Source organism: Etheostoma spectabile, chromosome 5 (genome assembly GCF_008692095.1).
Source record: "Etheostoma spectabile isolate EspeVRDwgs_2016 chromosome 5, UIUC_Espe_1.0, whole genome shotgun sequence".
NCBI lineage: Eukaryota > Metazoa > Chordata > Actinopteri > Perciformes > Percidae > Etheostoma > Etheostoma spectabile.
This window is the reverse complement of record NC_045737.1, coordinates 14,539,174-14,551,798: the sequence shown is the minus strand read 5'-3', so window position 1 is coordinate 14,551,798 and position 12,625 is coordinate 14,539,174. Positions and strand designations below refer to the sequence as shown.

The 12,625-nt window shown below is 40.1% G+C and overlaps 2 protein-coding genes across 2 annotated transcripts in view; both read right to left on the bottom strand.

Moving 5' to 3' along the window:
• bmp3 (bone morphogenetic protein 3) lies at positions 1-7,713 on the bottom strand. The gene is made up of 3 exons (XM_032517192.1): positions 6,999-7,713; positions 4,763-5,688; positions 1-2,355 (listed from the first exon to the last, which is right to left on the bottom strand). Exons 1-3 carry the CDS (start codon positions 7,273-7,275, stop codon positions 2,164-2,166), a joined length of 1,395 nt encoding a protein of 464 aa, XP_032373083.1. The 5' UTR covers positions 7,276-7,713; the 3' UTR covers positions 1-2,163.
• Positions 7,714-10,259: 2,546 nt separating this feature from the next.
• cfap299 (cilia and flagella associated protein 299) overlaps positions 10,260-12,625 on the bottom strand; it is a 71,404-nt gene continuing 69,038 nt past the window's right edge. Inside the window, exon 6 of the mRNA XM_032517208.1 lies at positions 10,260-12,484. Within this exon, the coding sequence (XP_032373099.1) occupies positions 12,392-12,484 (93 nt within the window). The 3' untranslated portion in view covers positions 10,260-12,391. The remainder of the gene's footprint in view (positions 12,485-12,625) is intronic.

Sequence of the window (12,625 nt, the reverse complement as noted above, 5' to 3'; positions counted from 1 at the left end):
GTACCATGAAAAAAAAAAAAAAAACACTATTCCCAGCTGCTTGCTTTGACTTCATTGCAAACGGAGCTCAGTTCTCTGAACAACCGAGCCCCTCTGAAGAGGCGATGACTCAAATCAAACCATTTCAAAAGGCACTTCTATCTCAAAGAGACATTAGCATAAACATATAGTAAGCTATATACAAAAACAATGTACAAGTGTATAGAAAAAAAGGTTTGCTGCTATATTTTCAGTCTATTTGCTCTGAATAAATATTTGGTTTTATGAACTCCGACAATAATAAAACAACCAAGGCAACGTTACAACGTGTTAACTGCTCTTCCAGGTGTGCCTGTTGTTCAATGTTGACCTGATAACAAGTATTAATGATTTATGTAAAATCTTCACTATACAGTAATAATTAAAGGCTTATGTGACCCAGGAAAACAGACCAGATCTCCCTGACCTTTCAATATATTATAAGTAGTGCTCACCATTTTTGATTTTGATTTTAAATGAGAATTTGAAGATCTGATGAGAACATCTGGGTGAAAACTTAGTAATAAAATCCCAGAAGCAAAATATTGAATTACTTTGAGGAACTCGCACATAATGCACCGCTCATTTTATTTTCTAGGGTTGCCACCAGAGGACCCCGTTTACTGTAAACTATAGTTCCCAGTTTTTGTCTTGGACCTGAAAACACAATCGTGTTTTCAATCCATTTCAACATTTAATCCAGGTATTTTTTCAAAGAAAATTGGCAAAAAAACAAAAATGATGAGCCTTTAGGATATGAGAACGAAAACTGATTCCAGACCAGCCGTGTATATTTACTTGTAACTGACATTTTTGATATTTTAGTTGATTAAAACAGATTTCTAGAAGCCTTCTGTCAGTTTATAATAGTTTTTCTTAATACATGTAATTCTATGCTGTAAATACGATACATACTTTTAAACAGAATGTAATGGCAACATGTTCTGAACTTCAACAATGCCAAAAACAAATAGGTTCATTCTGATATCCATCCAGTCCATTGAAACCATTAGTATTAAACTTGTATGCCTGCCACGACTTATTAGATTTCTTTCTGAGCTTGTCAGGTCCAACAAGGCTTTCAAAATTCCACATATCAATTGGATTTTAGAGTCCTGTGGTTTTACACTTGTCATGAACACATGCTGATAGTCCTTGTTCAATGCCCTTTCTCCTTTTCATATGCTGTATTGTTTTATCTTTCCAAATCAAAAGTTTATTTGCAAAACATCTTCTTGGTGAAACAATGGTATTTTGGATCTCCAAAACTTCCCATTCCAACTGTTAATGAAGACCACAAATGAAAAGTAGCTTACACTTCCTCATATAATAAACTCTTAAAATGTGGTACTGTACATCGGAGCGGTGATCTAAACACAAATATGTACGGCTATCTACTGTACCGTCTACGTCACAATTCTGGCTTTGGAATCTAATATATCTCTCTATAGCAGCCAAGCCAATAATTATACAATAACTTCTCATATAGCGAATAACACAGTGATAGTACAGTACAGACATAAATACATACAAATAGTAACAAAAACCATGCAAGTGCGAGCATAGGTGACTTGGTGGTAATAACAAAAGACAACTTCAAGCTATGAAGGAGAGAAAGATGAGAATGACCCCCCCCCCCCCCCCCCCCCCCCCCCCCCCCCCCCCCCCGCCAGAGGCATCAGTTCAAACTGAGATCATTTATCCTGAAAAGTGATTTTTCCTTCAATTCTTGTCTTTCTTATTCCTCGATCAGTATTTGCATATCTTGATAGTGAGTTTATAATTCCTATTCACCCTGCTCTCGTCCAACCCAACTGAGCAGCGATGATTAAGACAAAGATAAACAGTGGTGGTGAAATCGAAGCGTGGAGATTTGACTTTCCATTCCAGTTATCTTTCACGAGGGTGACTCACACGATCCATTCCTTCCCATGACCAGTCTCCTCTTTACCTGGAACAACAGGCTGTACTCTCCTCCAGTGCAAAAGGGAAGTTGTGTTCAATGGGTGTTTGTGAGGGAAAGAGTGTAAGACTTTAGGGACAGGAGGAGAGAGTTTTGGCTGCGTGGGTTGATTTTTTTTTTTTTTTCTTCTCTGTTTGACATGAGTTTTTTTTGTGAACAGGCATTGAAGGACAAAAGAAAAACTATCTACAGGCACAAGAATCTACAGTCATATTGGGGTAGACTTTCAGCACCACGTTCTTGTCCTCGTCAAAGAAGAGGATGCTGAGGGAAGACATCTTCTCTGGGACACAGCAAGGCTCGGGGATGCCGGGGACGACGCCCACCGCCCGCACTATGCTCTGGATGGTGGCATGGTTAGAGGGCTTCAGAGCCTATAGAGCGAAGGGACAAACATGATTAATACATTATTTAATGTATCCAGAAAAGAATATGCTTCAAACAATTTTGTATTGCAAAAAATCCATTATCAAAACAAATCAGTGTTAAAGCAAACTTTTTCTTTGGATAGTATTCTGGATGCACTTTAATTTCTGATCACATTGTGAAATAATGTGTTTTGCATATTGTTACACAATTTTCTTTCTAGATGCACTTAAAGGAAATGTTTATGACAACATGGGTTTTGTTAAATGACAATCACGGAAATCGACATTATTAAAAGGTGTTTAACGGGGATTAAGAAGTTTAACAAGGAAAACAGAAGGGGACAGACAAAGACCAACCAATATAAAACCATATATACCAAACGTATTTGGAACAAAAGAAGAAAGTTAATGTTTTAATTTTACAGCCAAATGTCAGTTGTTAACATACTGTTAAATTATGAACTACAATTAACTGGCAATAGTTGTGCAGGCATAGTTTTGTGAGGGATTGTTACCATATTAGGTCCAAAAAAGTGATTCAGATAATCTTAATACATAGTTGGCATGTTTCCAATCTGTGTGGTCATCTAAATGTTCATTTGGTGTACCATCTGACGTTGCTGTAGTGGTGTTATAACCAATACACATGACCACATCTATTAAAGTAAGGCCACATTTGTAATATACTGAAATATTCTATTAAGAGTCCATGAGCGCATCTTACACATTTATTTATTACAATATTTATCCTTTAGATCACGCAGGAACCACCACCCATAGCGAATTTGTCAAGTTAGCGTATCTACTATATAGTGCATAATTAAAAGAATATTGTTCAGTGCATCCAACAAGCAGCTGCAGGTAGACCGCAATCAGAGGGCCTGAGTGCTAGCTCAGGTGTGTGTAGCTTCACACACCTGATCAGCTGCTTCATGTCTTGGCAGGATCCAATAAGTGACAGGGCACCTTTTAATAGTAGCTATTTAGCAGCTTTTAAAGTTCTAGCCTAACAAAGGAGAACCAACATCACAGGCAGCAAACCTACAGGAGAGGGAGGAGGTCGCCTTAGGCCCTACTTCTGGGACTAATTATGTCCGACTACAAAGGCCGGCGACTCCGAGGTAATGAATTAAGTGAATGGATCTCGTGCATTCCGGCCATGTTTAAAATACCTGTGATGTTATCTTGTCACCGGGGCCACAAGTTACCAGGGGAGGTGATGTTTAAAGATTAGTTGAAGTGCAAGTTTCTTCATTTCTCTTACTTCTTTGCATGTTCTTTCAAATGCAACTGAAGAGAAACCTTTAGGAATGGCATAAAACTGACATGCTTCCTTAAAGGTTCTGGTTTGTTTTCCTTCACCATAGTTATAAAGTTTTATTGATTTTCAATGTTGAGGTCAGCCACCTGCTCCTCAGGAAGTTGTACATCTGAGCAAGACTACATTTCAATTTGTTTTGTTACGAAGCCATTTGGATTACATAATCTGTAGTTTGACACTTTTACTACATGTTTAGTAAAGTAGGACTTCCCTCTGGGCTGAACTTTTTTGTTAATTTATATAAATTAAGCTCTGATGCATTCCATCAAAGACTTAATGACCTTAATGCCTTACATGTAGAAGATAAAAGCATGAGCTACAACTGTAACTAGTTTATCCTGGAAGTTGTAGATGAAAGCAGAGGGCATTCATTTCTGTTATTTGGCATTCTCATTTACAATAGAAGACAGATATGTTTCAGGGACTGATATTAATGTTATCCAAATGAACATTATACAGAGCAGTAACGTCAACAGTAAACGGGGAACTGAAAGCGTAATGGCTTGATAGCTCAAGCCTGTTCTGCTCACATAATATTTACCATACTGGCAGAAAAAAATGCTCAGTGTTTAAATGTTAAACATACTGACTGATGTTTGTAGTCTGTTGTACTGTATGTTGAGTTCTAGTGTCAAATCATGTATGTGAGTGCATCAGTTATTATGTATCTGAACTAAAGAATCTAAAACACATTTATATAAATATAAGGTTTTGAAACTGAGGCTGAAATTGAAATGAAAAAACATGTGTGGCCTACAATTTTCAATCTATTGGCAGAGAAGAAACAAAACCTGGTTACTGGAAGTGTTGGAAGTATGACCCAGTAGAGCAGTGGTTCCCAACACTTTTGACTTGTAACCCCTAGAAGCAAGGCAATGTCTAACTGCAACCCATTGTCACAAGTTACGTATGTGTATGGGCTTAATTTCTCCTGTTTTATTTGAAGTTTAGAAGCCTATAAAGTAGAATATTCCAGTAATTCCAAAGAAAAGAAACCCCAATATTGGTGAACATCTGGGGTACTTCATCTGCTTTCCCATTACTGACCCTCAGGTTGGCAACCATTTCAGAAGTGCACTACAAGAGTCTTACCTTTGGCATGGGGAATTGGCAGGACCCTGAGCAGTAGTAAGCGTCAAACGACTTGGGTGATATAATCCATTCACTCCATCCAATGTCAGCAAAGTCCACTTTCAGGTATCTGCGAGCGCAGTTCCTGGGCTCGTTCCACTGCTTCTTTCGCGCCTTTTTGATCGTCTGCTCATCAAACTGCAGCAGAGGCATCTTGTGCCGCTGATTCTTGCGTGTCTTTTTACGTGGCCGACGGGGCTGCTTGTTTTCGAAAGGTTCATATGGACTCGTCTCATCCCACCCGGTAGTCTTGTAGGGATACTCGTGCCCAGGAAGTTCGTTGTTTTGCAATGGGAGCAGAACGTCCACCGAGCGCTTGTGTCTGGGCTGCGGCTGTTCTTGTTCGGTGTTGTTACGCTCACGCAGTCCCAGTTTTTGGAAGCTGTGTGAAATGGAGCCTTCCCCTCCCACTGAGTGGTGTCTCTGGAGGGTGGCTACCACACTTTCAGGCTCTGAAATGGCAGAGTCATTGGCGTAGACCAGGATGTAGGGTGAGCGGTCAGACAGGAGCTTCTTCCATTGCTGGGGCCCTTGGGAGGCCACATCGATACCAATAAGCAGCTCGTCGTGGTGCTTGGCCTGGTTGACCACACGAGTAACGTCCTTCCACTGCCAAGATATGAAGTCCCTATAGAGGGTCGACACATTGATCTGAAAGTGTCCTAGAGTCCTTATCTTGTTATCTACAGAGGCAAAACTCCAGATGACCATGTGGATGTGGTTGTGCCTCCGGGGGCCGTGGCGTCCACAGCTTTTTGACCTGGAGCAGCCGTGGGTGCTGTTCTGAATGTCTCCAATGTAATAATGAAGAGTGGCAGACAGAACGTCTTCTGACTTGGTGAGGGAGGTGAGGTTGAAAATCTGCAGCTGCTTCTTGTTTATCGTACCTGCATATATAATGAACAATATTATTTGCACAATACACCACAGTTACAGGACATCACAAACTAACCAGCCTTCCTGTATTAATTAACAATAACGGTCAGAGTAATGATTGTTTAAATGTATTCACTTTATCCTGATCCAACATTTTCTTAGGCATGTAGATAGCCTAATGGTAGCTTTAATTGCCAAAGTTTTGAAATATTTGAAGTTTTCGGCCTTCACCCCAACACTCCGGAGAATCCACAAAACACAGTTATCATATCTAAAATGCTCCATTTCTTTGAAGGATAGTAGTTTCACTTAAAACCTTCCACAATGAGGTCTGTGGATCATCCAGAATAACCAGGACAGTGTTTATGGAAAGCGATGTTGCTGTTGCCTTTTAAAAAAATATAATATAGCAATGATTTAAGTTACACAAATATAATTGCAGAAAGCAGAAATCTCAAAATATCTCAAAACCCAGGCAAATAAAACCTCAAACTATTTGCATGGCTAGATACCACTGGGGGTAAGAACATGTTATTGTGTAATTTGGGTGAACTGACCCTTTATATGCTATAACATACAGCACCCAGGCGATAGGAGGCACTATAATCTAACAAACTTTAACCCTAAATAGAAAAAGGTCGTTTTTATTAGTGCACAAGTCGAAGTGACAGTAACACAGCGCGGCTTGTCAGCAGTTTAGAGTTTATAAGATTAACGTTACTGTAACAGTTCCCAGAGAAAAAAACATTAATAAAAACCACTTGAATGCAGACGCTCACTGCGTGAAAACTCTCCAATTCTGCCCCAATACAGGCAGGCTGGGCAGCTGCCAGATGCCTGCTCGAAAGAATATCTATCTACACTATCCGACACTGAAATCTGAAGGTGAAAAAAACAAATGTAAATGTAACCCACGTGCAAATAGTTGCATGCAGATCTATCGGATGCGGAATCTCAGTTCCTGGCGCAGGGCACAACAGGTTGATGACATTTCCATGACTGGATCAACAGGTGTATTTTAGTTTCTGCTTAGCACGTGAATGGCGGTTTTCACTTGTCTTTACAGTTTTGACTAAATCAGGATAATAAACATTTTGCTCCTGAAATGCATGCTATTTTTTTTAATATGCCTAAATTGTGCTCACATTCTGTAGCTCGGTGCACTTTGTGCGGATAATTCTAACTGAGCGGGACAGGACATGTTACCAAAACCAGTTTAAGCTACTTTTACGAAAACGTAATAGACAATGCTCGCATTTATGTCCTCTCTTTACTGGCAGAACTCAATGTTGTTAACATGCGTAAAACTTTGGACACCTACCCCAGTGCGCTTTGAAACTGCGGACGGTGTTGCCGTCCTTGAATGGAAATCCCGCCCGGTTGTACTTCGCGTAAAGCATCTGCATGTGTTCCGTCATAGTATCCTGTAAAAGCAGATCCTGGTCGTCTTTAGCAGGGTACTTTTTATCCTCCGAATGCGTAAAATCCACCTTTCGTCTGTCGGGGAAACTGTCTGTTTTCAGCATCGCGCAGTATCCAACGCACATATAACTCCATCCGTAAAGCAGTACGACCACAAACCGAGAGTATAGAGCCATGATTGAGCCAAAGCGAAGGTAGCAGCAGAAAAAATCTTAGTAGTGGAAAACCTAGCCCGTTTCCAAAAGCGGTCACTATCTCCAAAAAGACAGACCATCACCTGAGGAGTCCTCTCTTAGAAAATGATACCATTACCTTAGACAACAGTCGCAGCAAGAGAGGAAGGTGGGAAGGAAAAAGTAAGAGCGTTAACCAAGTTGTCTCTCTGCTTTTGATAAGTTGCAGTTCTAAACATGCCACAGTCAGTGAATGATAAATGTTCACAGCAGAAGTTGTAGTGGAACAGATGCGGGAGAACTAAGCCGCTAAAACAGCGAGGCTCTTGGTTTTGTATCCGAGCTCTAGACTGATTTCAGGACCAGCAGTCAACCGTCCCCCCGTCTCAGCTTTCATTGAAGGTAAAGCATGTTGTGCTTGGTATTATAGGACTTTTGGGACCAGCTGGGTATTCTCTCTCCTCCCCCCCCCCCCCCCCCCCCCCCCCCTCTATCTCTCTCGCTCTCTCTCTCTCTCTATCTCCCTCCCTCCCTCACTCTACTTTTACGCACATTCAGCCTGGGGACAAATTATCTAATCTTATGAGCTGTGTTGTCAGTTGATTCGGGACGGATCTTTAAAATATTTATTTATTTATGTTTATTAAGGGATAGTCCGCCAATTTATTGAACTGATTTTACATATATAAACAGCTGCCGCAGAACATCCCCTCCGTGCGTAATTTCTACTCCACAGAGTGCGTCTGGACCGCGCTGCTGAATGAAGCGGCTTATTCTCGGCATTAAAGGCTCTCTCCCCTATTTAGTTTAGTTCAATAGAGTTAAGCACACACATCCTGTACCATCACGGTCCGATCCGGATGCTGTACTGTGCCTCCCTCGACCCCCTCCCCACCGTCCCCCCCAAAAAAGCTCATCCAGGCGGGGTTTAAACAGCCAGCCACCCTCCACCCCCCCGCCATTGAGCTTCTCTTTCAGGGGCACTCGGGAGGAAATGATTAAGGCATTTCCCCGCCCTTGGACATCTGATGGCAATAATATTAGCATGCCATGTCCTTCATAGCAGGCAACACACTGAACGGGGTTTAAACCCTTCAACTGTGAAGAGATGGGCAGGAGAGAATCAATTCAAACATCAAAGCAGCAGCAGAGTGCAGTCAGCTGGCGTTGGGTTGATGGGCAGAAAGGACCTGACTGGATCAACCCAGAACAATCAGTCAATCAATCAATCAATCAATGCATGTTTTCAGACTTTTAGTCCATGAGACAGACATCAAAGGACATACAAAAATAAATGAGCCATGACCATAACTACTTGGTTTGTCTAACCCGGACTGCTAAAGCCTTGTATTAGCTTCAAATAAAGTTTGAAATGTATTTTTATACACCAGGAATGTGAATCATGTTCCCCATCACTTACATAGGAATGATTCTTTTAATGACCAGTAACAGGAGGAATGATAATAAAACCTGCAAAACCTGTTTTCATGCAGGCACATGGGCACCTGGCTTGTTTTAAGACAGATTTGATCCTTTAACAAATGAATATGAAGTAGCATAATAGCTTAATTCAAATTGGGCTTGTTTATCTTTTTGTTTTACTGCTGCTGTCAGCACTCTGTTGAAAAAAGAATGGTGTTTAAACAATCTGAGTAAAGGGAAATTCATTCAATCAAACTTGTTGATGAATTCCTCAAGTTTACACACCAGGCCACACTTCAGTGATTTGATTAAGACTTTAGCGTTGCATCGGCTGAACAGCAATGTTTCGACAATGTTAAAATGACCTAATGTAGCATGTGAATGACAGTAAATATCAGTATATTGATGTTTAAGGAGGTGTGGAAACCCTGAAAAATATGCTTTACTAGATGGAAGCCACAATAAAGTTTATTATCAAAGTTTTTCTGTATTTTTATTTTTACTTCTAATAGTTAAGTACATTTAATATCAGAAAATGACTTTTGAAATTCAAGTACTGTAACTGTCAGGTTTAACTTATAACAAAGTCAGTTTCTGTAAGATACTTGTACTTTTACTCAAGTATTGCTTTCAAGTACTTTTTACAAGACTGGAAATGTCAAGCACAAAGATGCAACAGTGTTATAAAATTGGTCAAACTAGACGAAGAGACAATAAATTAAGGTAAAACCAAGCTTGTTACATAGAGGAGGCTGAATAGTGCCTCAACTATCTAAGACCCATTTTAGTCTGAATCCACCTCTTTACTTCATGTTGTGTATATTAGGGGCAAGTCAGGCCTCAAACTTATAAAACCATGCTTCAGTTAAAACCCCAACAGCTTAAAAGCCCAATAAAAGAAATGAAGAGGGATATAACCATTTAAATTAGACTTTTATTGTAGATCATTACTATTTACACACACATGATCTGTCTGGGTGAGTTCCAGCAACTTGCTGTTTTGAGGTTTGGTCTTCCACAGAGGTATACATCCCATAAAAAGTAGCATTTCACAAGTGATTCTTGCTGGTTTGTCAATCAAACGGCATTTTAAGTTTTCACATCTGCTGTTTTGATTGGTAGGTGTTTGGAGCGACGGATGCCTATTTCAGGGAGGGAGAACAGATGCGGCTGTTTCATCACCATCACCGTGCCACATTACTGAGCTGTGGCCTGTAAACAGCTGTAGATGAGGGCGAAATGTTCATTTGCCACCCGGCCAGTTTGAGATTTTACTCCCAACACTTACAAAAAAACAAGTAGGGCAGATAGCGAGATAGTCAGGCGGACAGCCCTCGCCCTGAGGTTAAATTTCGTCAAAGAGGAAATGACACTCCCAACGCAATTCTTCTGCCAAATTTGAATGTGCTTCTCATCCTTGTTAGTCCAGTTAGTTTTGTTGAGGCCACAGCAAAGACTGAAAAAATATATTTAAAGACATAAAACAACAAAAACACATTGTGAAGATGAAGAGAAAATAAATTAAAACACAACCTCCTCTCCACCCAGTTAATCACAGTTTTTTTTATAACTCCTGAATACTTTTACAAAGTCTGTTCATCATCACCCCAAAACAGGACCAGAACTCACATCTTCTTTATATGAAAAAACCCCACTGACTAAGAAAACCCCAAACCAGACCCCCATTCCCTGAAACCCTGCTTTTACAGAACCAGAACCCACATCCACATGTCACCACACATATTGTTTCAATGAGGCTAATTCAGTCAAAACAGACAAACAGATGCAGCCAGTGGAAGGCTGCCGTAGTAACAGGGTGTTAGAATGAACTAATTTGATTAAATCTCGTAACTTTCAGGAATACATTTTTAGCTTAATTGAAGCAGGGGAAAGTAGTACAATGGCAAATTAAGTAAGGCTGCTACTATGTCAGTTTAAAAGGAAATTTGTTTTCTTGCAGAGTTAGATGAAATTTTTTTTATACCACTTTACTGTCTATACATTACATTAAGCTACAGCCAGGAGACAGTTATCTTAGCATAATGGAAGACAGCACTGCAAATTATTTGGTTCTTACCAAGATAAAAGAAACTTAGATTTATAAGTGTTAGATAATTTATCTTGTTTTAAGCTTTCAACTTTACACTCTAATTTTAAATCAAGCAAGCTTGTCAAGTGAAATTATCTTGCTGCATGGACAGATAATTTCACTTGTTTTGACTACCTTTTCCCTCAGATTTAGTGTTTTGATCTTGTTTTTAGACACACTTTTTTGCAGTGAGAAAGCAAGGGGAAAAAGCATAACTTCTTTGTCTAAAGGTAGAAAGGAATCCTACTATTACTTGGCTGGGAGCAATGACAAAGAATCCAGGGAGTCCAAGAAATAGTCCAGCACAACTTCCTGTGAAACCACAACTCTGGTTTTTGTACGGATTAAAGAAATCAGATATAACATTATATAATTGTGATGCTCGAGAGGTGCTGGTGAGTGGATTTTGTTACCTATGGAGAAGCTAGCTGTTTCCCCGTTTCTAGTCTTTATGCTAAGCTAAGTGGCTTCTGGCTGTACTTTCATATTTACCACAAAGATATGAGAGAGCCATCCTCTCAACTCTTTAAAAGCAACAGGGTTTTGAAAAGTTATTAAGAGAATGGGGGGAAAAGTGCATTGCCGAGTGAAAGGTTGATGCAAGTATAAAAGCGGATACCGTGCTCCATGGTTAGGACTATACATTGACACCTCCACAAAGCTGGTACATGTGCAGGATGTATCCTTTTGACTAAACGGTATAACTGTTTTCCCCCAAATAAGTGTCTGCAGAGTCTACAGGAAATTAATTTATGAAAAACAAAGCCCCTGTAATTTGTTGTTCACAGCTAATCGACATAGATAATGTTACTTGTAGTGGGACTGAACTTTAACATGTGTTTCATTAAAAAAATGCAAAAAAGTGTAAATCCAGAAATGAAAAGGGAAGAAGTTGTTTAACGTCTTCTGTACTTCCTAAATCATTTCTAAAGCAGGTTATTTGTGAAGTTGTCTTCCATTTGAAAAAATACCATAGTGAATGACTAATATGTAAATAATAGAGCACTTTGATGTCCTGCAAAGTGTGCCTTGCATCTGGGAACATGCGGAATGCTTTAAGCCCATTAACCATTCTTCCAGTCCAATTGGAGCTACCGCAGCCTAGGGGAGGACATAAAAGCAACCCCCATCATCTTTCAAAGCTCTTACGCCTTTAATTTGTTTAGACAAACAGCCCAAAACATGCCAGGCCAAATGATGGGACAAACCCAGGGTCCCCGAGCAGGTTCCATTCCCTCCGGGAATGCCAAAAAAAACTCAGTCAAACTGGGTATTTACTAAATGGAATAAAGAAGGCCAAAGAACTTAATAGTAAAACAATGTTACGTATAACTTCATAGGTGGGAAATCTGACACATTAAATCTCAAGTTATTTGCAAGGAAACTTCCAAGTTGTCACACTGGTCCATCCGCTTCTTACCTCTGGGAATCCTCCGTTTAAAGCCATTTTTCACTGCAGCACCTCCACGCAGATGGCATGTATGATATGAGGGCAACAGTTTTTAAATTATGGTGCAACTACTGTACAGCAACTCGGTCAAATTAGAGGCTTCCAGTGCTCTCCAATATGTGCCATATGTAAAATGTGTTGGCAGCAGCCTCTGAAGCTTAGACTGTCCTGATGTTGTGGTCATAGATGACGACATGGATGTAGAGATCTGACTGTAGGAAGGTCCTGTTGGAGTCCTCACCAGGACCAGACTGGAACCGAGCACACAGTTAGAGCAGTTAGTAGGGCTAACTACATGGTTCTACATGACCAGAAAAAAAAACACAGAGAAAACGGATTGTATTATGGCTTCCTCTCTCAACCTGCTTCTATGATCTTTGTGTTCGTATGCG